Source organism: Dendrobates tinctorius, unplaced genomic scaffold, assembly GCF_039654945.1.
Source record: "Dendrobates tinctorius isolate UK_male_01 unplaced genomic scaffold, ASM3965494v1 ptg000102l, whole genome shotgun sequence".
In the NCBI taxonomy this organism is placed as follows: Eukaryota; Metazoa; Chordata; class Amphibia; order Anura; family Dendrobatidae; genus Dendrobates; species Dendrobates tinctorius.
Window position 1 is genome coordinate 36,329,101 of NW_027361770.1, and position 27,736 is coordinate 36,356,836.

Sequence of the window (27,736 nt, forward strand, 5' to 3'; positions counted from 1 at the left end):
GCATGCATGTGGTAAATCCTCCACTGTGGTCGATCTCTGTTTTATCTTTATCTAGTTAGCGCATGCGCCATACTTACTCGGCGGTAGAACACTATGATGTGCCTTCCGACCGTAAGCATGTGGAACGCATGTGCAGAGTTCCTTGTGACGCAATCTACATACTGTTACTGTTTGGTCCACTGCGAGTTCTTGCACTGCTGATCAGATGACATTATACGATCAGCTGTGCAGCTTTCAACACGCATGTGCGGGATGTGTCTCTGGGGCGCCGTGTCTTTCATTTAGGATACAGCTGGTAATTATAATTCATTTATTCCTTTCATTTATATAGTGGACATTTAAAACTGGCTCAACACCTCCCTGAGGAAGACACTCGATATGTGACGATACACATGGGGCTTATTTCCCTACCAGTATTCACTACTTTTTCATCAAGACTCTCATGGCTGCCTAACGCTATCTTGCCTTCAGGAACATGAACCTTATTTGGTTATTGGCTGTTATCCTGACTCATAGCACATATGGATTGGTCTACTAATGTGTTTAGATGCCTAGATACTTCATGTTATACTTTGTACTATGGGTATTGTTTCATATATTGTTTGTTTACTATTTGTTCCTTTGACTGGCAGCACACCATCAACGAAGATTTTTTTCTTAAGCCAACTAGCATTATAGATTGTTTTGTCTATATCTAGGCCTCATTTCTTGATTATCGTGATGGTTTCTCTATATATTGTGAATATATATATATATATATATATATATATATATATATATATATATATATATAATATATATATTTTGAAAAAGGTGATCCTTTTTGTGCATCCCCTTTGTTTAATTTGTTTTGCAACTAATCCCTTTATTTTCCCTGTGGTGCCCACCTCTATATACTTTGAGAATCTGGCCCGATTCTGCAAATGACACATGTCTCAAACTGTTGTCAGAGTTTCAACAGAGTGTCGGTGCACTGTGCTCTGATTCTCTTGCATGACAGAATCGCAGCACAGGTGCTACAGAAACGGAGAAAGTAAGTTCTCCATTGCCGTCATCCGCAGTAATCGCAGTTCGATGTTTCGCTCTTTGTATGGGCGAGTGTGATCTGATTCTCGGATGCACTTGCAGCGTGCTGCGATTGTGTTCAGCATGAGTAAATGCAGATCTCAGCTGCCCAGTAAAATTATACTAGTCCGAGTGCTATGCGATGTTTTTACAAAGATGTTAAAAGAATTGACCGGTCCATTCTTCAGGCAAGGCAGCTTCTGATTGGAAGACCTTTAATACTCTATCACAATATCAAAAGAACAAACAAACCTAAAAACACACCATAGAAAAGGCTCTTCAGGACAAAAGATGCCAAAGTATCAGAGTCTTCCTCTGTCAAAACTCAGTAGGTATGCTGGAATCTAAAAGACAAGGTGTGCTTGTACCCTTAAAGTCTGTCCAAAGAGAGCCCATCACTGAGAGATCAATTAAAATCCGGACCATATGCCCTTGATGGCTAGTACTAGATACACCAGTTGTGTTAGCTGTCCTTTTATGTTGAATCCTTAGGTTAGGCTATAATGTTGTCAGTGGAGGTCTGGCTGCTTGTGGTCCTGGTTTATTCAGCACTAGTGATGAGTGAGTATGCTTGTTACTCGAGATTTCTGAGCATGCTCAGGTGCTCTCCGAGTAGTTTGGGCATGCTTGGAGATTTATTTTGTGTCGCTGCAGCTGCATGATATGCGGTTGCTAGACAGCCTGAATACATGTGGGGATTTCCAACAAACAGGCATTCCCCATATGTATTCAGGCTGTCTAGCAGCCGCAAATCATGCAACTGCGTCGACTAACTAAATCTCCGAGCACATCCAAATACTCGGAGAACACCTGAGCATGCTTGGAAATCTCAAGTAATGAGTATACTCGCTCATCACTATTCAGCACTAGTGCTCGTTCATTCTTTGGGTCATGGGGAGTCCCAGTAGTCAGACCAACTTGATGAGTAAGTGATAGTATAGCAAAATAATAATTTTATTTTGTTGCAAGCTAAAGATTTTACACTTAACCTGTGTATTTGTTTTATGCTTTCAGAACACTGCATACAAACACCTATTTCCTTCATATCCTAAAGGATCATTGACATTTTCTGAAAGAATGGCTATAAGAGAACATGCTATTAAGGTGGAGGTGCAAGAGAGGGTTGTCTCTGTAAATGTAAGTTATTTATCTTTAATAACAGGTGATGTTAAAAGGAAAAAAAGATTCAATTTTACCCTTATATTTTCAATGCACATATGGGTATATTTGTCTTAAATTGACAAATGTATTCTATATATTTAAAAATGTAAATCCAATTCCACTTTTCCCCCCTTCAAGTTCATGCTCTATATGGTTTGTCATGTTAACGTTTTGTGTCGCTGCGCTGTGTAATTTAACCAGTTGAGATGACTCTTTGCTGCAGTTTATGTACGTGCTCCGTAGTGACCAGTTCTGGGGAGTCAGAGGTTTGGCTTACCCGACTCCACAGCCCTGCATTTACCAGTTCATGATACGCCCCAAAGATTGTTTCATCTACATAGCCATGTAATGCAAGTATTACCCTCCAGTATTGCTTAGAATGGTATAATTTAGCTTAATGTGTTGCCTAATCTTCATACTTCCCGACCTGTGACACAGCGTATGCGTCATGAAAGTCGGTGCCAATCCGACCCATGACGCATATGCTGTGTCATGATTTCAAAGCCCCCCTGCTGGTCGGGTGACCGGGGTCGCGGAAAGGTCACCCGACCCGCAGTGGCAGGACCCTTCGTGCTTCACCACAGGGGGGGGTGGCTTAGCCCCCCCCGTGGCTACGATCGCTCTGATTGGCTGTTTCGCGATCTTGGAAAATGGTGGGCACATGCGTATTGCGCCCGGCGGCAGGTTCATTTTTTTATTTTTTATTTTGATCACTGTGATAAACTCTCACAGTGATCAAAATAAAAAAAAGTAAATCACCGCCCCCCTTATCACCCCCCATAGGGACAAATAATAAAATATTTTTATTTTTCAATTAGGGTTAGAAATAGGGTTAGAAATAAGGCCAGGGTTAGGGCTAGAGTTAGGGTTAAGGTTTGGGGTGGGTTAGGATTAGGGTTAGGTTTGTGATTAGGGTTAAGGGTGGGTTGGGATTAGGCAAAGGCATCTGGTTAGGGTTAGGGGTGTATTGGGGTTATGGTTATGATTAGGGTTAGGGGTGTGTTGGGGTTAAATTGCACAACAACTTTGGGGGTCTAATTTCTCCTGTTACCATTGGGAAAATTAAAAATTGGGGGCTAAAAAATAATTTTTGTGGAGAAAATTATTTTCACGGCTCTACGTTATAAACTTCTGTGAAGCACTTGGGGTTTCAACATGCTCACCACACATCTAGATTAGTTCCTTGGGTGGTCTAGTTTCCCAAATGGGGTCATTTGTGGGGGGTTTCCACTGTTTAGGTACATCAGGGGCTCTGCAAACGAACATGACGCCCGCAGACCATTCCATCAAGTCGACATTTCAAAATACTTCCCTTCCGAGCTCCCAATGTGTGCCCAAACAGTGGTCTCCCCCCCACTTATGGGGTACCAGCGTACTCAGGACAAACTGGACAACAACTTTTGGGGTCCAATTTATCTTATTAGCCTTGTGAAAGTAAAAAATAGAGGGCTAAATATCATTTTTTTGAGGGGAAAAAAAAACATTTTTTATTTTCACGGTTCTGCGTTATAAACTTCTGTGATTCACTTGGGGGTTCAGAGTGCTCACCACACATCTAGATAAGCTCCTTAGGGGGTCTAGTTTCCAAAATGGGGTCATTTGTGGGGGAGTTCCAAAGTTTAGGCACACAGGGGCTCTCCAAACACGACATGTTGTCCGCTAACGATTGGAGCTAATTTTCCATTCAAAAAGTCAAATGGCGCTCCTTCCCTTCCGGGCCTTGCCGTGCGCCCAAACAGTGGTTTATGACCACATATGAGGTATCGGTGCACTCAGGAGAAATTGCCCAACAAATTTTAGGATCCAGTTTATCCTGTTGCCCATGTGAAAATGAAAAAACTGAGGCTAAAAGAACATTTTTGTGGAAAAAAAAGTATATTATATTTTTTTATTTTTTTTTTTCGGATCAATTTGTGAAGCACCTGGGGGTTCAAATTGCTCATTATGCATCTAGATAAGTTCCTTGGAGGGTCTAGTTTCCAAAATGGGGTCACTTGTGGGGGAGCTCCAATGTTTAGGTGCACAGGGGCTCTCCAAACGCGACATGGCAACCGCTAAATATTCCAGCATATTTTCCATTCAAAAAATGGACAGGAACCTACTGAAATATAAGGGGGGGCACCTCTCCCCCACTTCAGTTGGGTTCCTGTCCTGGAAGGGAATCCCAGACTGACAGCGGCGGTGCTGGTCATGGATGGAAAGGACCGAGTCCCGTCCTGGCGCGGGAAGAACAGGTCATCTCACCTGTAGCGCAGGCCGTCGGGTGCCTGGTAGCGCAGTCCCCGGGGTCTCCTTGGGGCTCCGGGTTCGTGCGGGTGCGGCTAGCGGCCCCTAACTCCAGGGCACTCCACCGCGCCTCCCTCCCCTTGCGTGTGCCCCTGGCGGCGCAGAGCATCCTGGGAGCGTGCCAGCTGACGTCAGCGGAGTGACGGCAATATGGCGCGTGGTGTGACGCCGGCCGCATTGAACTGTAGCGCGCGGTCGAAGGGGGAAGATGCTCACCAGGACCGGAGCTACAGTGCCTACAAGTAGTATTCAACCCCCTGCAGATTTAGCAGGTTTACACATTCGGAATTAACTTGGCATTGTGACATTTGGACTGTAGATCAGCCTGGAAGTGTGAAATGCACTGCAGCAAAAAAGAATGTTATTTCTTTGTTTAATTTTTTTTTAAATTGTGAAAAGTTTATTCAGAGGGTCATTTATTATTCAACCCCTCAAACCACCAGAATTCTGTTTTGGTTCCCCTAAAGTATTAAGAAGTATTTCAGGCACAAAGAACAATGAGCTTCACATGTTTGGATTAATTATCTCTTTTTCCAGCCTTTTCTGACTATTTAAGACCCTCCCCAAACTTGTGAACAACACTCATACATGGTCAACATGGGAAAGACAAAGGAGCATTCCAAGGCCATCAGAGACAAGATCGTGGAGGGTCACAAGGCTGGCAAGGGGTACAAAACCCTTTCCAAGGAGTTGGGCCTACCTGTCTCCACTGTTGGGAGCATCATCCGGAAGTGGAAGGCTTATGGAACTACTGTTAGCCTTCCACGGCCTGGACAGCCTTTGAAAGTTTCCTCCCGTGCCGAGGCCAGGCTTGTCCGAAGAGTCAAGGCTAACCCAAGGACAACAAGGAAGGAGCTCCGGGAAGATCTCATGGCAGTGGGGACATTGGTTTCAGTCAATACCATAAGTAACGTACTCCACCGCAATGGTCTCCGTTCCAGACGAGCCCGTAAGGTACCTTTACTTTCAAAGCGTCATGTCAAGGCTCGTCTACAGTTTGCTCATGATCACTTGGAGGACTCTGAGACAGACTGGTTCAAGGTTCTCTGGTCTGATGAGACCAAGATCGAGATCTTTGGTGCCAACCACACATGTGACGTTTGGAGACTGGATGGCACTGCATACGACCCCAAGAATACCATCCCTACAGTCAAGCATGGTGGTGGCAGCATCATGCTGTGGGGCTGTTTCTCAGCCAAGGGGCCTGGCCATCTGGTCCGCATCCATGGGAAGATGGATAGCACGGCCTACCTGGAGATTTTGGCCAAGAACCTCCGCTCCTCCATCAAGGATCATAAGATGGGTCGTCATTTCATCTTCCAACAAGACAACGACCCAAAGCACACAGCCAACAAAACCAAGGCCTGGTTCAAGAGGCAAAAAATCAAGGTGTTGGAGTGGCCTAGTCAGTCTCCTGACCTTAACCCAATTGAAAACTTGTGGAAGGAGCTCAAGATTAAAGTCCACATGAGACACCCAAAGAACCTAGATAACTTGGAGAAGATCTGCATGGAGGAGTGGGCCAAGATAACTCCAGAGACCTGTGCCGGCCTGATCAGGTCTTATAAAAGACGATTATTAGCTGTAATTGCAAACAAGGGTTATTCCACAAAATATTAAACCTAGGGGTTGAATAATAATTGACCCACACTTTTATGTTTAAAATTTATTAAAATTTAACTGAGCAACATAACTTTTTGGTTTGTAAGATTTATGCATCTGTTAATAAATCCTGCTCTTGTGTGAAGTTTGAAGGCTCTAACTTATTTGCATCTTATCAAACCTGCTAAATCTGCAGGGGGTTGAATACTACTTGTAGGCACTGTATTTAAAGGAGGAAGACGTCAGCATGGCCGGGTAGCCATGGGGTCAGAGCAGGAACAGTCACTGTCTCCACCGTCTCTGCCTCCGTCGCAACCCTCGGCTCACAAGCATGGCAGCCGTTCAAGCGGCAAAAGCAGCAGTCACCCCAGCCACAGGTCAGGGGACTCCACGATGTCCAGAGAGCACAGGTCACGTGCTCCTCCACAGCCTCCGAGTCCGGTACCCTTGATTACAGGTGGTGAGTGATTTTTGTGAAAGTAAGGTGTTTAATATGGTTCTTCTTTTTTGTGTTAGATTACTTAGGAAAACCCCAAAAAGACAGGTATCAAGAGGAACACTAGAGATTGTGCCATATGTAGAAGCCCCCTAGCAAGAGACTGGCAGAAGGACCTTTGCGCCAGCTGCATCCAGCGAACCATGGCGGAGGAAGCGCCTAGCTTTGCAACCAACCTTAGATCAGTTATCAGGTCAGAGGTGGAAGGCTCGCTTAAAGCATTGTTAAAGTAAGGGAAAAAGAGTAGGAAAGATCCCCCTAGCTCTTTCTCAGACTCTTCCTCGGCCTTATCTCAGGCCGAACACCCATCCTCCTCCTCAGATAGTGACACGGGTGGCAAACCGTGTTTTCCAATAGAGGAAACGGATGTTCTCCTCAAGGCCATCAGAGTAACAATGTTCCTACAGAAGGAAAAGACATCTAAGTCCCTGGAGGATGTCATGTTCAGGGGACTACAGGAAAGAAAGAAACTGACCTTTCCAGTCAATGAGAAAGTCCAAGCACTCATTGAGAGAGAATGGAGGAAGCCTGAGAGGTCAGGAGCCCTTCCTTCCGCCTCTAAAAGGAGGTACCCCTTTGAACATAAGGACACAGAAATATGGGACAAGGTCCCAAAGATTGATGTGGCGGTGTCCAGGTCATCCAAAAAATCAGCTCTGCCCCTGGAGGATTCAGGGGTGCTTAGGGACCCGCTAGATAAAAAAGCGGATTCCTATTTAAGACATACATGGGAAGCAGCAGCAGGAGGACTAAAGCCGGCAATAGCTGGCACCTGCACGGCACATTCCTTAAAGGGGTTGTCCGGGCTTTTCACATAATCTCAGTGCATATCTGGGCTGCCGAATGATGACAATAAGTAATTTACCTTCTGTCACCAGTTTGCAGGGTTTTCTAGATATCACTCTCTTGCTTCCGATCAGAACGTCGAAGGGGGGTGTATATTCTGGCATTGAAATGAGAACTGGTCGTTTCCTCCTACTCTACTAAAAACCTGCCCTCTATAGCAACAACCCCACCCTCCATAGCAACAGGTCCTCCCCGTCCACATGAACAAGCCCTCCTCACACAGTAACAAATCCTCCCCCTCTAGCAGCCTCAGTGCAGAGAGCAGAACCACCCAGCTGCTCCTCCCCAGACACACACTGAACAGTGATCTATGGAAAGTGAAACTCTAGTGAGGAGGGAAAATCGTAGTAGAGTAGGAGGAAACGACCAGTTTTCATTTCAATACCAGACCCCCCCCCCCCCCCCCCGGACGTTCTGCTCAGAAGCAAGACACTGATATCTAGAAAACCTTGCAAACTGGTGACAGAAGGTAAATTACTTATTGTCATCATTGGGCAGCCCAGATATGCACTTTGTCAAAAGCCCGGACAACCCCTTTAATGATTTGGCTGCAGCAGCTGGAAGAGAGACTAGCTTCAAAAGTCTCAAGAGAAAAGATGCTGGCAGACATGTTCCTGCTGCACGGGGCGGCAGCTTTTTTTAGCCGACACTTCGGACTCCATGAGGTTGACAGCTAGAGCAGCAGGATTATCAAATGCTGCGAGGCGGGCATTATGGCTTAAGGGCTGCCCAGGGAATTTGCAGTCTAAAGCTAAGCTGTACACTCTCCCATGTGATGGTCATTTTTTATTTGGAAAAAACCTAGATGACATCTTGGAGAAGGCAAGTGACAGAAGGGCTGCCCCAGGTTTCCAGCGGATCAGAGGAGGCCGCCGTTTCGGATAGGAAAATTCAACAGGGGCCGTCCTCCGGGGGATAGGAGAAGATGGGAAGATAAAAGGAAAAAGTAGTCCGGATTCATGACGCCAGCATTCCGGTAGGGGGGAGATTGATGCTCTTTTCCCAGGCCTGGGAAGACATCTCTTCCAATGCCTGGATCTTAAACATAATAAGAGAAGGCCTCAAGATCCCTTTTTTACATCAGCCGAGAGCATCATTTGTCGTGACCCCCGTCAGGAAGGTGATAGAACAGTTGGCCTTGGAATCAGAAATCTTAAGTCTGCTAGACAAGCACGTTCTTTCCGAGGTCCTGAGCGGACAGGAGAAAACGGGATTCTAGTCACCCCTCTTCCTGATTAGGGAAAAAAAAAAAAAACGGACCAATCATTCAGGACAATCATAAACCTCAGAGGCCTCAATCAGTGGATAAAAAAATCAAACTTTCAAGATGGAGTAGGTAACTACAGCCATAAAACTGTTACATCACTATTGTTTTATGGCCGTAGTCGATTTAAAGGATGCTTACTATCACATCCCCGTTCATCCAGGTTATCAAAAATACTTGAGTGGCTCTTTACATCCAGGGCAATCTTGGGCATTTTCAATTCAGAACCCTTCCATTCGGCATATCCATAGCCCCGAGAGTGTTTACTAAAGTCATAGTGGAGGTGACAGCCTTCCTCTGAATCCACAACACGATCATAATACCCTATTTGGACGACTTCCTAATAGTGGGCAGCTCAGAAGACCACTGTGCGGTACAGGTGAAACAAGTAACAGACACCCTACAAAGACTGGGGTGGATGGTAAACATCAAAAAATCAAAGTTACAACCCCTAAAGAAACAGGTTTTTCTAGGGTTTACCCTGGATTCAGAACAGCAAACCTGTCCGCTACCGGAGGCCAAGATAGAAAAGGTGAGAAATGTGACATTGGTGGCCCTAGACCAACCCCACATGACCCTGAGGAATGTGATGTCCTTGCTAGGCACCCTGACGGCCTGTATCCCAGCGGTCAGGTGGGCACAATTCCACACCTTAAGAGGGACATTCTGTCACCACAAAAATCGCTGAAAGGGCGTTTAGAAGGAAGACTGGAGCTTTCCTTAAAGGTCAGGAACTCTCTCAAATGGTGGTTAGACAGGACAAACTTGACTTCAGGGATGTTATGGGACAAACCAGTGACCGACATAATTCTGACAGACGTGAGCTCCTCAGGCTGGGGAGTGCACCTAAGGGGTCATGCGGCCCTGGGGGCCTCAAGAGCAAAACGCATCTTCCAACTTGAGAGAACTGTGGGCAGTGAGCAAAGCCCTAAGAAACTTTATTCCCTTCCTCAGCGGCCGCAATGTCCATATCATGTCGGACAACAGAGTAACAGTGGCGTACATCAAACACCGGGGGGGTACAAGATCATGCTCCCTAATGAAGGCAGCCAGCGACATTTTTCACAGAGCAGAACAACATCTACTCTCTCTGATGGCACTGCATATAAAAAGGGTGGAGAATATAGAAGCCGATTTCCTGTGCCGCGATATACTAAAGCAAGGGGAATGGGCTCTAAATTGGTCAGTTTTTCAGAAGATAGTACAACTTTGGGGGGAACCAGTGATAGACCTCTTCGCCAACAAAAAACAGGCAAGTGGAAAGGTTCTGTTCATTAAACCCAAAAGAAAAGCCATGGGCGGTGGACTCATTGCAAATTCCGTGGAATTTCAAGCTAGCTTATGCGTTTCCCCCAGTGACTCTGATCCCCACAGTTGTGAGGAAAATCAGGAAAGATCAAGCCAGGGTGATCCTTATAGCCCCGTTCTGGCCAAAAAGACCCTGGTTCTCGCTGCTGCAGATGATGTCCCTCTCAGATCCATGGGTCCTACCAGAGATCTCAGACCTGCTAACTCAAGGTTCAATATTCCACACACAGGTCAAGGGATTCCATCTGACGGTGTGGAATTTGAAAGGTCACTTCTAATGGATAGCGGTTCTCTCCAGGGTTAGTGGCCACCCTGTTAAAGTAGAAAGCCTGTAACGACTAATATCTATGGCAGAACATGGAATAAGTTCCTACAGTTCTTAGGGAAGCCGTTAGACCAAACACCCCCGATTAAGGCCATCTTGGAATTTTTACAATCAGGATTACAGCTGTGGTTAGCGGTAATACCCTTAAAGTTCAGGTGTCCGAACTAGGCGCACTATATAACTGCAACTTGGCAGCAAACAGATGGGTAGCTATGTTAATTAAATCCTGCCATAGGTTCAGACCTATCCCATTACCAAAAATAGCCCTGTGGTATCTAAACCTGGTGTTAGAGGCCCTTACAAAAGAGCCATTCGAGCCTGTTCAATAACTGCCTATAAAATATCTTGCCCTGAAGACGATTATATTAGTTGCCCTTACATCGGCCCGTAGAGTAAGTGACTTGCAGGCCCTCTCGATAAATCCACCTTATACCCAAGTGTATCAGGATAGAGTTGTTAAAAACCGACCCCCGCATATGTACCTAAGGTAGTATCAGATTTCCATCGGGGTCAGGAAATTGTCCTTCCCTCCTTCTGTGAAAATCCAAAAAATCCAGGAGAGGAAAAATTCCACAAATTGGATGTTAGGAGGGCCCTGCTAGAATATATATCGGTGGCTAGCCAGTGGAGGAGGTCCCAGTCCCTATTCGTAGCCTTTCAGGGTGGCAGAAAGGGTTACGAAGTGTCAAAGGGGACCTTTGCCAGATGGATTAGGGAGGCCATTAGTATAGCCTACTCGGCTAGTGGCGTTCCGATTCCTGACAGCATCAAGGCTCATTCCACCAGAGCCGTGGCGACCTCCTGGGCCGAAAAGGCAGAGGTATCAATTGATCAAATTTGTAAGGCCGCTACCTGGGCCTCACCATCAACCTTCTTTAGACACTATAGATTAAATATATCCTCCTCTGCTGACTTAATCTTTGGTAGAAGGGTGCTGCAAGCGGTGGTCCCTCCCTAAGGTGGTTCGAAGTCTCCAAAAATCTCTCAGGTGTGCTGTGATGGGTGAAGAGAAAACCACCATGGTTACTTACCGGTAGCCGATTTTTCCGGAACCCATGATAGCACCCGTATATTCCTCCCCCCGCCTTTCACCGTATGGGTGTGCACGTTAGTAGGGTGTATTTGTGTGATGTGGTGTTGGATAAACATGTAACTAACCGGGAAGTCCTCTCATGCTCTGTAACCAACTGAAGCTGGGGATAGGTGCCGCCCCTTATATTTCAGTAGGCTCCTGTCCTGGCGGGGCGTATCCCTCTCAGGTGTGCTGTCATGGGTTCCGGAAAAACCGGCTACCGGTTAGTAACATGGTGGTTTTCCACATGTCTGCCGTACATCAGCACCATTTGTAAAATGTTCTTTTATTTTGTAAGCATTTTAGGAGGTTAAAGATATAGCAGTGATTTTTCATTTTTTTTTTTTTTTTTTTAAGGAAATTTGCAAAATTTATTTTTTTTAGGGACCTATCCATGTTTGAAGTGCCTTTGGGGGTCCTATATATTGGGAAATCCTCAAAAGTTATACCATTTTAAAAACCGCACCCCCTGACATATTGAAAACTGCAGTCAGGTAGTTCATTAACCGTTCCGGTGATTTTCAGGAATTAATGCAAAGTGGCATGACAGAAATGAAAATGTGTGTTTTTACCACCTAAATGTCGCTAACTTCTGAAAAGGTTACAACAGCCGTCAGACTCTAATGCCGCTATTTGGTCGAGAATTGCTATGGCAAACATCAGGACCACACAATCATGATCTGAGGGCACCAATGGGGATAAAGAGGAAGCCCCCCAACTCTGTTAACCATTTATATGATGTAGTCACTGTTGACAGCAGCGTCTAAGGGGTTAAACAGATTTGGATGGTGCAAACACTGATCGTGGCTGATGCACCAAGTTGTCAGCTAAAGTGTACAGCCGACAGCTGCTGGATTTTCACCTGTATGGGGAGGCTATTTCTCTTACATCTCAGGTCAGTTAAAAGATGTATTAGCGGTCATTAAGGGGTTAATACCTTTACTGCCCTGCCCTGAATTTATTTAGTTTTTAAGTGGCAACGCCGACCAACATAATAACTCTATTAACCTGCAGATCAATCCCATATTTGCAGTTTGTGTTTTTCCTTCTGACAGGTTCCCTTTAAACTTCATCTGCAATAACTTTATGTAGGAGTCCTGCTGGTACTTGCCACTGAACACCAATATGTGATTGTCTGCAATTGGACAACCCCTGCTTAAGCAATTCAGGATACTAATTAAAATAAAGACCATACTCTCCTCCTGCAGTGGCACCAGTCCTGGGATGTTGGGGCTGCTTTTTCTGGTAGGTGACTGCATTGTTGTCACGTTGTGTCTGCTGCAGCTTTGCTATATTTTTTTTTTTCTTTAGAGCTGATTTTTGACCTAATGGAATATTCATCAGCTGCAGCCAAACAGCGGTCACTGGCTGCAGTGGATACATGACCCAACAATGTCACATCACCTGCCAGGAATAGCAGCACTGACATTGCAGGAATGGTGCCAATGGAAGTGTTGTGGTTTTTTTTTCCTTTTAAATATACTTTTAATTGGATTCAGATATCAATTCAGTCGTAGACAACTCCTCCTATATGGAACTATTATGCCATTGGTCCATTTGGAGACAAACCGCAGTACAAGTGATTTGTTTCTGCTGATTAGTCCTATTAAAGACAATCTGGATTTTTAGCCTACAGATCAGTTACAATGGTTTGCATGATGTCAAATAAGTAAAATAAATGTAATTTCATGTGGTATCGATTTATAACTTTGTAACACTGGTTTTACTTGTCCTCCATTTTTTTCTTTAATAGAACTCAAAGAGCTCCAACGCACGAATTGGTGTTAAGAATGGTATGTAACTAAAATGATGTTATAGTAAATTTCCATTTTTATTTTTCTGGAATTTGAGGACTGACCAATTCAGTTCAACTTAGAGTCTCTCTCCCCCCCCCCCCCCCCCCCCCCCAAATGATTGCATTTGTCTTTTGTGGGAATTATATGGGGTTTTTCGTTTATGAAGGCCTAACGATCATTTGGATACGATTTGGTATTTTATGTATACACCTTATGGTATTTTGTTGAGATGATAGAGATTTCAAATGCAATAATAATTCTTAAATATGCAGTTGTGCCTTGAGGTTGGCTGTAAGATACCTAGCACTCCCACAAATCTACTGAAACTTGTTCTGGGAGAGGTATGTAAGCAATTTAAGGAGCGGAATCCCCACTTCTGAATTTTGCGGTGGCTGATGCCTAGTACTACAGATCATCTCAGTGTAAGTGTGCGTGTGTAGCCCATTCACTATCTCCATCCATCCTTCACTCCCGCAAGATGGCTGGACCTTCATTGTAAATACACCATTGTAAATACACACATGTACTTTGTATCTCCCTCACCTCATTGTAGTTTGTAAGCTCTCACGAGCAGGGTCGTCTTATTTCGTCTTATTTTGCTTTAATTATTGTATTGTTAACGTTGTTACTTATGACTTGTGTTTTGAAACTGTTAAACTGTAAAGCGCTGCGGAATATGTTGGCGCTATATAAATAAAGATGATAATAATAATCTCCCATTCATTAGGCAGCATACACTGCAGAGGTCACTAAACACAGAGCTGTGACATTTTGCTCTGTATATTGCTTACTTACACCATCGGTTGCTACAGCAGATTTTAACTTGTCAGTAGGGAATGCCGGGTGTCAAGGCTTACTGATCTCATATTGATAACCTATGTATCCATGGTATAGATTATCAAAATGTAACTCGTGGACAACCCATTTAATGATTCCTAAATATTTAAAGGGAATCTTTCACCTCATTTTGGCGGTCTATGTAAATGATTTCGGTCCGGTCCGATGGGCGGTGTTTTGGGTCCTTATCTTCCACCCCTCTTTGGCCGCTGTCAGCAATATTTTAGGGAATTTACGTAGTTGTCCTCCATATTATGCTCGTGCGCATTGATATCTTATTCCATTGGCGTCAAATCTGTCTCGTTTAATGAAGCCGGCTGGAGGGACGACACTAAGAAACGTAATTGCAAATACTCAAACCATGAGATGTGGAGTTTTGGAAATTCCTCCCTCAGTTCTGCCAGTGAATGCTGTCTCGCTAACATCCAAGAGATCACTCGGAGTTTAGGTGTGTTGGACCACACCAAAAACGACCCTACTCCAAGAGCCGGCGGAACTTCGGGATTGTCAAACACTGGGGCCATGGGACCGGTGCTCTTTGAGAAACCCCATACCAAAATAGGAATCCCATATTTTAAGTAGCTCACGTGTTGGGGAAAGGTAGGAGGTTGGTCCAGTTACGATGTTTCTTAGGGGTCCAAAGTAGCGAAGTCAGGGCCAGTTGTGAAAGACCTTTCTATCGAGACCCATTGTTTCCCTAATGCTGGGTCCACATTGCGTTAGGGGGGTGCGTTTAACGCATCCATTACACAGTGGCATTAACGCCATGTAACGGATGCGTTAACGCACCCATAGATGGCCATAAGGTTGTGCATCGCCAACGTATGTCATGATTGGCATGCGTTAGCGATGTGCCATCCTTCTGTGACGGACCCTCGGATGCTGTCTGCAGCGTCCGTGGGTCCGTCACTGCTAGTGCAGATGGAGCATGTGCGGTAGCGCGATCACACAACGTGATTGCGTTAGGGAGTAACGTTAACAGTCCGCCAACGCTATGTGTTGAACGGACTGCATTAACGCTATGTGAACCTGGCCTAACTGATCATGAAACCAGTCCAAGGCCCGTATCACTATGGCTGTCCGATGGTAGTTTCTCAAATCCGGCATACCCGCACCACCCTCTGATTTGGTTTTGCTAAGCAGTGAGCGAGCTAGTCGAAGTCTCTACAGTCCCCATATGAACTTACTACAGACTGCGTCTAGACACTTAATTACCTGTGAGTATCACCTGGACTGCCTGGAACATTTGGGGAGAATATCCAATTTGATTTATTCTACCAAACCAGGACAACCTAACTATCCCATATCTTTGAAGATCGGCTGTAATATGCATTAAAAGAGGGGTGAAGTTGGCCTGATATAATTGGGAAGTCTGATGTCAACTGTACCCCCAGATTTTGCATTGATGTGAAACCAGCTCACTCTCAGGGCTCATTTAAAAATCAGCAAACTTTTATTGGGTTATCCTTTAAAAATTGAATATTACAAACGGACATCTCAGATGACACAGCAATAACAGGGTTGTGTGTAATAAGGCCATACGCGCTTCGAGCAACACGGCTCTTGAACACTGGTAACCAGTCTCGGGTGAGCTGAAATTTTATTTTTTATTTATTTTTTTTAATTGATGAGGAACACCACCAAAACGGAAATGAGTTTTGTAGCACCACCCTCTCTCGACCCGGCACCATAATATTAAGTATCTCAGCTTTGGATGGATAGATTTTAAAATTGCTTACCCTGCTCTACCTATCAAACTCCCTCATGTCCGCGGGTAGTGAAAGTCTCGGGTTTGTGATATACTGCAATAAGTCATCTGCTTATAAGGAGAGTTTATGTACCCTAGGCCTAATCTGTATACCAGTACTATTGGGGTTGTTTCTAAGGGCTACCGCTAGGTGCTCCATCACTATAATATACAGTAGCGGTGACAGCGGGCAGCCCGGTCTCATTCCATTTGATATCTTAATAGAATCTGAAAAGACACCATTGCATTTTACTTTAGCTGTGGGATTATTATACAGAGCCATTATCTTCTTCTGTAGTTAAGGTCCCATATTGATCTGACAGAGTGCACTCTGGAGAAAGGACCATATCACCCGGTCAAATGATTTTTCAGCATCGACCGATAGAATACATTGGGATGACTTTGTCGTTTTACTGTGGGACATAAGTAGAAGTGTCTTAATAGTATTTTCTCGCCTCTCTCCATGGGACAAACCCTACCTGGTCATTATGAATTAAGTCTGTTAGATAGGTGGCCAATCTCACTGCAATCATTTGAAGTATAATTTTACATCTAGGTTGCTTAGTGAGATTGGCATGTAGCTGGGGCATAATTTAAGGTCCTTCCCGTCTTTAGGAATGAGAGAAATATGAGCCTCCAGTGTATGGTCAGGAAATGGGTGTGCCGAAGAACCATTGTTAAACACTTTGGTCAAAAAGAGTGTTAATTTGAGGGGCTAGTAATTTGTAAAATTTGGCTGTGTAGCCGTCTGAGCCAGGACTTTTATTAGTCGGGGACAATTTGATCTCTTGCGTCAGCTCCTCCTCGTTAAAAGGCAAATCTGGCGTCTCCCTGAGGTGCGCCGATAACAAGGGAAGGGCAGTCTCTGATATATTGATCTATTTTCGTTTGCTTACGTGTGGGGGACATGTCTGCATAGTGGTCCATGATGGTATAGAGCGCTTCATAATAGTCCCTGAACTGCTGAGCAATCTGGCCTGATTCATTCACCTCTACCCCTCTGGTATGCGAATAGAGGGTATATAGGTATTGGGGCTCATTGTATGAATACTTCTAGCCAACGGGCCCCCACATTTGTCAGCAAACTCGTAAAAGAAACCCTGCTATCTTTCCCTGTATTTGGTAAAACCTTGATCTACTAATTTTTTCAAGTCCTCTCTTGTTTTTTTAAATTTAGTAAGGGTTGCACTAATCATTCTTATGTTCCTGTTCCAGGGTGTATATCTGCGCCAGCAGCTCCTTTATGTGAGCAGTTTTCTTGAACCCTCCTGTACTAAAATCCCCCTAACTACGCATTTTATGGCCTCCCACAGGGTGGACAACGGGGTAGGGTCTCCCTCATGGTTTATTAAAAATTCTTCGATGGTGGTTTTAATTGCGTTAATTGTCACAGGATCCTGAAGAAGGTTCGGATTTGGGCACCACTGCCAAGGTCTGTGGTTCAAATTGGGGGACTTTAATGAGAAAAAGATGGGAGCGTGATATGACCATGTCATTACCCCTAAGAACGCTATGGGATGCCATCTAAGAAAGTTATGTGAGACCAGTAAATGGTCTATCCTACTATAGGAGTTGTGGTGGGAGAAGTTTGTATAGTCTGTCCCCCTGGTATAGGATGCACCAAATATCCACTATCTGAAATCTGTGCAAGTCAGCTTTGAGCGTAGCTAAGCGTGAGGGAGGAATGGAGGCCTTACCGGAGGAAGATTGAAGAGTCTTGTTCATTATCATATTCAGGTCGCCTCCTATTATCAGTTGTCCTTCTGTGAAGCCCTCCAGCCATCTCAGATATCGTCGGCATGCCTTGATCTGGCCTTTGTTAGGAAGGTAGAGATTAGCTAAAGTATATAATTGATTTGATACGAAGACTTTCAGGAAAACAAAACGACCCTGATCATCTCTATCTTCCCCACGAAGATTCTTATAGCTACACTGACTCCCCTGGATCTGGACTCAGGATTTGTGCTATTAAACCAATGCGTTTAATGTTTTTTAACTACGGGGTGATGTTCTCTTTTAAAAAGTCTCTTGAAGAAAAAGAATTTGCGTTCCCATCTTATGCATACCATATCGAACTTTGGATAGTTTCTGAGGGATATTAAAACCCTTGATATTTAAAGACGCTATCTTGATTGTAGACATTCTGTTAACCCGAAGGATAGTTGCTGTAGAGGATCGTAGAGCGGGCCAGAACAGGACTAAGGTTAGGGCCTGGGAGGGTAAGCAGAGGGTTAGGGAAGGATGGGAAGAAAAGAGCGAATGGGGAACATACAGCAGAAAAAGAGAGGAAGAATAAGTAAATATAGAGGACCTAAAAAAAAATTCAGAAGCCTAACCAATAGTAGGCAACTTCCTCAATCCTAGGCTGAGGAAACGATTTTCGGGAAATCCTTTCGAGAAGATCCTTCTGACACCTGCAAGTGCGAGCTTTCTATGTGGGGGGGGTGCCTCTCAAGATGCGGGTACACCACCCACATGGGCCAAGCATCATATCACATTTGTATAGATTATAGATCCAAGCATCTAGAAATAAATCGACAAGCACGCTAACCCCAGTGCTCTCCTATATGTCCTGAAAAGCACACAGGTAGGCGGAGTCAATACTACATTCTCATTGTCTGAAACCTGAAGCTGAAACATGGATTACCGCCATCTCAGCCAGCATGTTGGCTCTCCTCCACCAAAAGAGCTGTTGTCCCATTAGGAGCAAGGTGCCCCCCTTAGTCATGGTTAAGTCTTGATCGACGTACGGGCAACCTTGGTCCCCGGTACACTTGACAGGGTCCACAGCTTTACAAAAATTATAGAGGAGCAAAGAGCAAATGTCACTGTTCTGCAGATTGTGCGGAGGATGGGCGAGAGCTTGTGTGGCTATTCACTTTTTGTATTGAACTGAATTAAATTAACTTTTTGATTTGTATTCTAATTTTGTGAGAAGCACCTGTTGAGGAGAGCCTTAAGTTCAAATACTTAACCTCAAGTTATTATTTCACCTTACATGAGCTTTTTCAGATCAAAGTGTGACACTAAAGATGGCTGCCATTTCCTGCTTGCCTCATGCCATGTACTTGTGGAACTGGAATTTCCAGTTTGGCCAAACCACCATGTGCTCCATGGATCCACCTACGACGACGCCCACTGTGATGACTACATGGACCAACCAAGACTGATCTCATGGATCCGCCGAGACTAGCTCACTTCCCAACCCACTAACCAATGGAATACATCCGAACACTCCCATTTTAGAGTTAACTGAGCCCCCTTACAAGAGACATATAAACCTATGTTGAATCAATAAAAACTCTCTTCTCTTGCTCTCTCTTGGAGTTGTGCCATACATTGATCAAGAGAGGTTACATCCAATTGTGTGGTGTGATTTCTTTTAGTGCACACTGATCAATACCCATTGGGCCAGGAGCAGGCAACTATTAAACATTATTTATTCAACCTAACACACCTATATGTCAAACTGAAATACACAGAAGGCCAAAATTAAATGTTTGGAAAATCTTCCGGGCTATCCTTATATATTTGTTTAAAAAAAAGTCTACAATTGAAGTTTTTTTTTAATCAAATATAATGAACTTTTTCATATGGAAACAAACTTAAAGGGACTGTCCCACAAATAAAGTACATTTTACTTACTAAATCTTAGAATATAATATTGGAATATGTAACGACAGTAAAAATCATATGGCCCAATGGCTTAATTTAAAGGGAATCTGTCACCCCATTTTTCGAGTATCAGCTGCCGGCAGCACCATCAGCGGCTTATCTACAGCATTTTGTAATGCTGTAGATAAGCCCCCGATGTAATCTGAAAGATATGAAAAAGGAGTTGTTATACTCACTGGGGGGCGGTCCGGTCTTGGTCCGATGGGTATTGCGGTCCGGCGCCTCCCATCTTCATACGATGCCGTCCTCTTCTTTCCTTCCTGTCGTGGCTCCTGTGCAGGCAACAGGGCAGAGCAGTGTGCCTGCACAGGAGCCATGACGGGAAGCAAAGAAGAGGATGTCACCGTTCGAAGATGGGAGGCGCTGGACCGCGACACTCATCGGACGAAAACCGGACCGCCCCTGGGTGATTATAATCTAACTCATTTTTCTTATCTTTCAGGTTACACTGGGGTCTTATCTACAGCATTCCATAATGCTGTAGATAAGCCCCTGATGGCGGTGCAGGCAGCTCAGCTGATTCTCGAAAAATGGGGTGACAGATTCCCTTTAAATCTCTATATATAAAAATCTATGTGTGTATCAACAACCAATCACGAAGCATCTTTCATTTCACCAGAGCTGTTCAAAAGAAGCTAAGCTGTGATTGGTTGCTATGACCAAAAGTTTTCCTTGCAACCAATCACTAAGCGCATCTCATTTCACCAGAGCTGGTTAAAAGTAGCTGAGCTGTGATTGGTTGCTATGCGCAAGTTTTCCCACTTGACAACACTTCAGCAGACACTGACGTGGGAGAAATTTAGCATCCCCAGAAACATAAGCTCCAGCCATCTTCTGTCCCCCAGAAAGGAGCAGTGAGTACATAACAGAAATGAATCCCCCCTCCCGTGAATGTGGCTATGTGGAGTGGGCGGGGCTCTACAATATCTATCTATCTCTCTCTATCATTATAATTTGTTATAACTAACCGTAGTTAGTTACTATGCCCGGACAGCGTCGGGCTCTTCAGCTAGTATGTAATAAAGGAAAAAATAAACTTTGAATAATACAGAAAAAATGATGCCAACAAAAGTGCCTCCAAACACAGTACCCTCCACACGCAATGTATGATGAGCCTACTGTACACCTGTTTTAATTCCCCCGAACAAAGACTTGACCCCATTACAGTATGATTTTCTATAATCCTCATACAGCCCTCTATACAGTATAATGGACACAAAAAGTGCTGCATATAGTATAATGGGCCCACATAGTGCTCCACAAAATAGTCACCTACATAGTGTTCCATACAGTACAATGGCCACAAAAAGTCCTCCATACAGTATAACAGGCCCTGCATTGCCTTCCATACAGTATAATGGCCCCATATAGTTCTTCACACAGTATCATGGCTCTGCAAAATTCTCCATGCAGTATAATTGGCCCCACATAAAAAAAAACTCAATACAACTGGCGCTCTCTAATGACGTTCTCACGCCCGCTGTGCTGACACATCAGACTAGGAGGTAGAATGGTGAGAGGTTATAAATTTATTCTTATAGCGCCAACATATTCCGCAGCACTTAATATTATAGAGGGGATTTCTACAGACAATAGACATTACAGCATACCAATAAACACATAGATCAAAACAGATACCAAGAGGAATGAGGACCCTGCTCACAAGCTTACAATCTATAAGGAGAAAGGGGAGACACAAAAGGTGGATGTAACAATTGCTTTTATTGTTTGGACCAGCCATAGTATAAGAATCATGTGTTCCTGTTGCTGCATGAACCACTTAAAGTCTAAATATGTAACGGTATAGACACAGAGCGCTATTAAATGCATAAAGCAAGTGAGAACATGATGCGAGGAACTTGGTTATGGTAAAAATTTTTTGAATGAGCCACACAGGGATGTTTAGGTTAATGCGTTGAGGTGATAGGCCAGTCTGAACAAATGCGTTTTTAGGGCACGCTAAAAACTGTGGGGATTAATCATATTAACCTGGGTAGTGCATTCCAAAGAATTGGCTCAGCAGGCAAAAGGTCTTGGAGATGGGAGTGGGAGGTTCTGATTATTGAGGATGTTAACCTCAGGTCATTAGCATAACGGAGGGCGCGAGTAGGGTGGTAGGCTGAGACGAGGGAGGAGATGTAGGGTGGTGCTGAGACATGGAGTGCCTTGTAGGTGAGGGTAATTCTTTATATACTCGTGTATAAGCCGACCAGAGTATAAGCTGACCCCCCCCTAATTTTGCCACAAAAAACTGGCAAAACTTAATGACTCGCATATAAGCCTAGGGTGGAAAATGCAGCAGCTACTGGTAAATTTTAAAAATAAATATAGATACCAATAAAAGTAACATTGATTGAGACATCAGTAGGTTAAATGTTTTTGAATATCCATATTGAATCAGGAGCCGCATATAATGCTCCATACAGTTCATGATGGGCCCCATAAGATACTCCATACAAAATACACACCATATAATGCTGCACAAAGGCTTTATAATTGTCCCATAAGATGCTCCATATACTCCTCCACAAAGATTATGGCCCCATAAGATGCTCCATAGATTATGCCCCCATAAGATACTTCATAGATTATGCCCCCATAAAATGCCCCATAAGATGCTCCATAGATTATGCCTCCATAGGATGCTCCATAGATTATGCCCCCATAAGATTCTCCATAGATTATGCCCCCATAGGATGCTCCATAGATTATGCCCCCATAAGATGCTCCATAGATTATGCCCCCATATGCTGCCCCCATAAGATGCTCCATAGATTATGCCCCCATATGCTGCCCCATAAGATGCTCCATAGATTATGCCTCCATAAAATGCCCCATAAGATGCTCCATAGATTATGCCCCCATAGGATGCGCCATAGATTATGCCCCCCATATGATGCTCCATAGATTATGCCCCCATAAGATGCTCCATAGATTATGGCCCCATAAGATGCTCCATAGATTATGGCCCCATAAGATGCTTCATAGATTATGGCCCCATAAGATGCTCCATAGATTATGCCCCCATAAGATGCTCCATAGATTATGCCCCCATATGATGCTGCAAATAAAAAAAAAAAAAATACTCACCTCTTGTCCCTGGGGGCCAGGTGTCTGGTCCTGAGCAGGCGGGGACACTGGCGCGCTATGGGGGCCAGGTGCCGGTGTCACAGCTGGCTCATAACCCGGCCCCTGAGATATTCACCTGTCCCCGGTCCATTGCTGCTCACCGCTATCTGCCGCATCCTCTGTCAGTGACTGTTCAGGCAGCAGAGGGTGCGGCGCGCACTAACCACGTCATCGCGCCCTCTGATGCCTGAATGTCGCTGACGCGGCAGACAGCAGCGAGCAGCAATGGACCGGGGACAGGTGAACATTGGATATACTTACCCCCTCCGTGGGAGAAGTGGGATGGGGGCTGCAGAGATGTGCCGGGGGGAAGGTATGATCTGACACTCCACCCTCCCCTGGCATATAAGACTCGCGCATAAGCCGGGGGGGGAGGGGGGAGGGGATGGGGACTTTCATCCCCCCAAAAAGGGCTGAAAATCTCAGCTTATACTCTAGTATTATATGGTAAGTTTATACTGAATTCTGGAGTGGATGAGTATCTTCAGCCAATTATACTCGGGGGACATGCTTGGCGTCGCTGGTCTTACGGGCCAGAGTTTGTCATATGTGGGTTAAAACCTAGATTTGCTTTTTTTTTTTATTAACTTTTTCTTTTTCTTCTTAGATTTTTGGAAATATAATATTAAAAGGCAAGAAAAGTAAGTTCAGTTACAAAATACATGTATTTGGGTTACTTTACTAAATTTCATGCTATGCTCGTCACCGAACTGGTCAAGAAATTGTGTAACTAAATCACTCAATGAAAGTTAGGAAAAAAGTACTATACTAGCAGGACTTCCCATTGTGGTATCTTCAGGAGTGTTCACAATGCTCATCCAATCGCCAGCAAGCTATTCTCCATGAAATGTTTGCTCACCATGCTGTGCTGATTGGCATGGAACAAATCAGAAGGGCCATGCATTCTGCTGACTGATGAGATGGTTTGCCTAAGGGCCCTGTCACACATAGCGACTCACCAGCGATCCCGACAACGATATCAACTTGTCAGGATCGCTGGCGAGTCGCTACATGATCGCTGGTGAGTTGTCAGACAGCTTAATCAGCGACGCCGAGCGCCTGGCGTCGCTGTGTACGTTAGTTACCAGCGCGCTAATGCAGGGAGCTGGTAACTAAGGTACACATAGAGTTTCTAAGCAGCGCGTCACTTAGAAACCCGATGTGTACCTTGGTTACCAGCTCCCTGCATCAGCGCGCTGGTAACTAAGGTACACATCGGGTCTCTAAGCACCTGTCCCCGGTGCTTAGAAGCCCTGCGTTTACCCTAGTTACCAGCGTGCTGATCGCTGGTCTCCCGCCTGTCACACGCAGCGATGCATGCTGGCCAGTGGGAGACCAGCTATCAAAAAATTTGTCCTGGCTATTCCAGGACGATCAGCGATAACCGGCAGGGGGGCCGGTCGCTGGTCAGTGTCACACACAGCGATCTCGCTCGTGAGATCGCTGTCGCATCACAAAAATTGTGACTCGGTAGCGATCTCGCTAGCGAGATCGCTATGTGTGACGGGGGCTTAACATGCACCCCCTTGCTGTGTGGGTCACATGTTTCAGTGACTGGACTGCTGCAGACAGGAGCATGCTTTAGCTAACGACACACTCCTCCTCTTCTTGCAGTCTCTTTTGTGTCTGTTGCTAGAGATTGTGAAAAATGAGGATGAATGACCTCATGGAGATCAACATCCAACACTGTGGAGACACCATCACATGTTTCTCAGCGCAGTGATTCTAGAGCAATGCCCCCATCCCTTATGGGAAATATGCAAAAACATGCAAAACACAAGCCGCGGAGACACCATCACATGTTTCTCAACGCAAGCAATGACTAGCCAGGTCTTTCCCCGGGAAGGAACAACCACGGGAAGGGCAGTCTCCAATGAAGGAAACCACCTATGCCAAAATATAGTATCCATCCACAGACAGCTGTTTCGGGGTATTGCCCCTCATCAGTGTGGCGTAGGAAACTGGCTAGTAGGAGCAATGGCTAGTAAAAGACTGTGAAAAATGATTCAAAAAAAGTGATCTAGAATCACTGCGTTGAGAAACGTGATGGTGTCTCCGCAGTGTTGGATGTTGATCTCCATGAGGTCATTCATCCTCATTTTTCAGTCTTTTACTAGGCGTTGCTCCTACTAGCATGTTTTGGCATAGGTGGTGTCCTTCATTGGAGACTGCCCTTCCCGTGGTTGTTCCTTCCCGGGGAAAGACCTGGCTAGTCATTGCTTGCGTTGAGAAACATGTGATGGTGTCTCCGCGGCTTGTGTTTTGCATGTTGCTAGAGATTGACTTGGTAGTTAAACTAAAACATGCAAATCCTGGTTGCAAAGCTTCTACCCTTTACAATGTTAAAAACTGACAGCGCACTGATTGCACACAGATATATATATATATTTTTTTTTTTATTAAAGGGTTGGTTTGTTTGAAAAAAACAAAACAAAGTAATTCACAGTATTTCTCCTACGCCTCATTGGGGGACACAGACAGTGTGCTGCTTGCCACTAGGAGGGCACTAAGTAAACCAGAAGAAAAGATAGCTCCTCCCCTGCAGTATACACCCTCTCACTGGCTGAGATTTCTCCAGTTCTTGCTTAGTGTCTGCAGGAGGCACTTGGGTCAGACCCCACCGTTTTTATTTTTGAATTTTCTGTAAATTTTTATTTTTTAATTAACGGAGTGAAAGGGACGACTGTTCCTTTCTACAGCCTGCTCTCCCCCGAACCAACAACAGGCAAGCACGCGGAGTATGCCTCCCCGTACACTTTCTTGCGACGAATGGGGCTGATTCCTCTGACGATGGTTCCCTTACAGTTGGTACTCCACAGATACGAGGGCAAGCGCAACAGGGCGAAGCACAGGAGTGCATGGAGAGGACTTGAGCAGCGCTTTTTGGATGCCCTGAATCAGCCCCAGAGTGAACTCCTCCAGCCCTGCGACATCGCCCAGAGGATGAGAGATATGCAGCTGGAAGGCCCCGGACACAGCGGCCTGCCTGAGCACTGGAGTGGAGGTATGGGGTCGGGTCCTTGTTCCTGGAAGAAGCGCTGACTTAGCGTCAGTGGCGGTACTCGGGCGCCCGGTCGTGGACCCCCCCCCCCCCGGCGCTTACCGAGGGGAGGCCAGAAATTTAGTTCCTGGCTTTTAGGCCTACTAGGCTAGAATTTGCATAGCGCCGCCGCCCACGTCCTTCGCGCTCCTCGTTCTGTGCAAGAGGCGCCCTGCTAGTCTCGGGGGCCATGTTCTTTTACCTCAGCCTGATCATTGACTGCTCTGCCCTATCAAACTGGTCGCCTTTTTGGAGGGAAACTGGACCAGCTCATTTCTGATACTACCGGGGGGAAAGAGTAAATTCCTTCCCCAACAAAAGGCTGTTCGGCTGTTTTGCAACCAACAGCCGACACGTTTTCGATCTTATCGCAACAATTTAGGTTGTCCCTCGTCTACTTTCCTTCAGTCACACCTGGCTTGTGGTCGTCCACGACAAGTGGGGTCAGGGAGCTGGTGTCCTCCGGATACAAGATAGAATTTTCTTTCCCCCTCCAACACGTGTTTTTCCGACATCCTCCCCCCCCCCCCCCCAAGAAAAAGGCAAGATCCTTCCTTTGGGCTGTTCAGGCTCTGCAACGGGAAGGAGTCATCATTCCGATCCCTCAACACGAAAGGTTCAGGGGTTTTTATTCAAACCTTTTTGTGGTTCCAAAGAAGGACAGGACGATGCGGCCCATACTGGATCTCAAACTGGTAAATCAGTTTGTCGAGGTGCGGCGATTCCCAATGGAATCTCTCTGATCAGTTGTCGCTTCCATGGGAAAAGGAGAGTTCCTAGCACTCCGATCTGCCTGTCCCACCAGCAGTTCCTGCGTTTTGCAATTCACGACGAACACTTCCAGTTCGTTGCCTTGCCCTTCGGACTTGCCACCGTCCCCAGGGGTCTTTACCAAGGTAACCTTGAGACTTCCGGATCGCATGGATCTACTCTCTCAGGGTCCGGTTTACCACCAGAACTCCGTGGCCCTGTCTTTGACGGCGTGGCCGTTAAATTCTATATTTTAGCACAGGCTGGGTTCTCTCTTGGCGTGATTTCCACCGCGATTTGTGCTAGGAAGCCCTTGTCCATGCTCATCTTTCACCGCACCTGGTAAACCTTCTTTTCGTGGTGCAAGGATCATGGTCGATCCCCTCTGGTGTTTTCCATTCCTGCCTTATTGGAATTCCTTCAATCCGGATTAAAGTCAGGCCTCGCGCTTAGCTGTCTCAAGGGCCAAATTTCAGCCTTGTCAGTGCTATTCCAACGCAAAATTGCCACCAGACTTCAGGTCAAGACGTTCATTCAGGGAGTTTCCCATGTGGCACCTCCTTATAGAAGGCCATTGGAATTATGGGACCTTAATCTGGTTCTCGGGGCCTTACAGGAGGCTCCTTTCGAACCACTGCAGGACGTGCAACTGACCGTTCTCTTGGAAGGTGGTCTTTCTAGTGGCAATTACGTCAATCAGACGTGTTTCGGAATTGGCGGCCCTATCCTGCCGTCCTCCGTTCCTGAATTTTCATCAGGACAAGGCAGTTCTTAGCATGTCCCCGTCCTTACTGCCCAAAGTCGCATACTCTTTCCATCTCAATGAGGAAATTGTTTTGCCTTCTTTCTGTCTGACACCAGTCCATCGCATTGAGAAGGCCCTCCACACCCTGGATGTGGTTAGGGCTCTGAGACGGTACATCTCACGGACGGCTTCCTACCGCAAGTCAGATGCCCTGTTCATACTTCCAGAGGGGCATAGGAAGGGTCTAGCCGCTTCAATAGCAACGCTAGCCAGGTGGATTCGCTCGACTATTCAGGAATCCTACCGTATCAGGAATGCGCCTGTCCCAGCAGGGATCAAGGCGCACTCTACCCGCTCAGTGGGCGCCTCTTGGGCTATTCGGCACCAGGCCTTGACAGAACAGGTCTGCAAGGCTGCGACTTAGTCCAGCCTACATACCTTTACAAAACATTACCAAATTCATTCTCAGGCCTCTGCGGATGCAGCTCTCGGCAGACGCAGCCTGCAATCGGCAGCACCTCAGTGTTGACTCAGTGGTACATGGGGTATTAGCAGATGTATGCTCCCCACCCAGGGACTGCTTTAGGACGTC

At 45.5% G+C, this 27,736-nt stretch overlaps 1 protein-coding gene across 5 annotated transcripts in view; it reads left to right on the top strand.

Annotated features, from left to right (window-relative positions):
• LOC141099773 (uncharacterized) overlaps positions 1–27,736 on the top strand; it is a 176,091-nt gene that overhangs the window by 54,926 nt on the left and 93,429 nt on the right. For all 5 annotated transcript variants that reach the window (XM_073587824.1, XM_073587826.1, XM_073587828.1 and 2 more), the window contains exons 7-9: positions 2,080–2,202; positions 13,179–13,218; positions 23,217–23,250. In XM_073587824.1, coding sequence (XP_073443925.1) covers positions 2,080–2,202; positions 13,179–13,218; positions 23,217–23,250 — 197 coding nt within the window. The remainder of the gene's footprint in view (positions 1–2,079; positions 2,203–13,178; positions 13,219–23,216; positions 23,251–27,736) is intronic.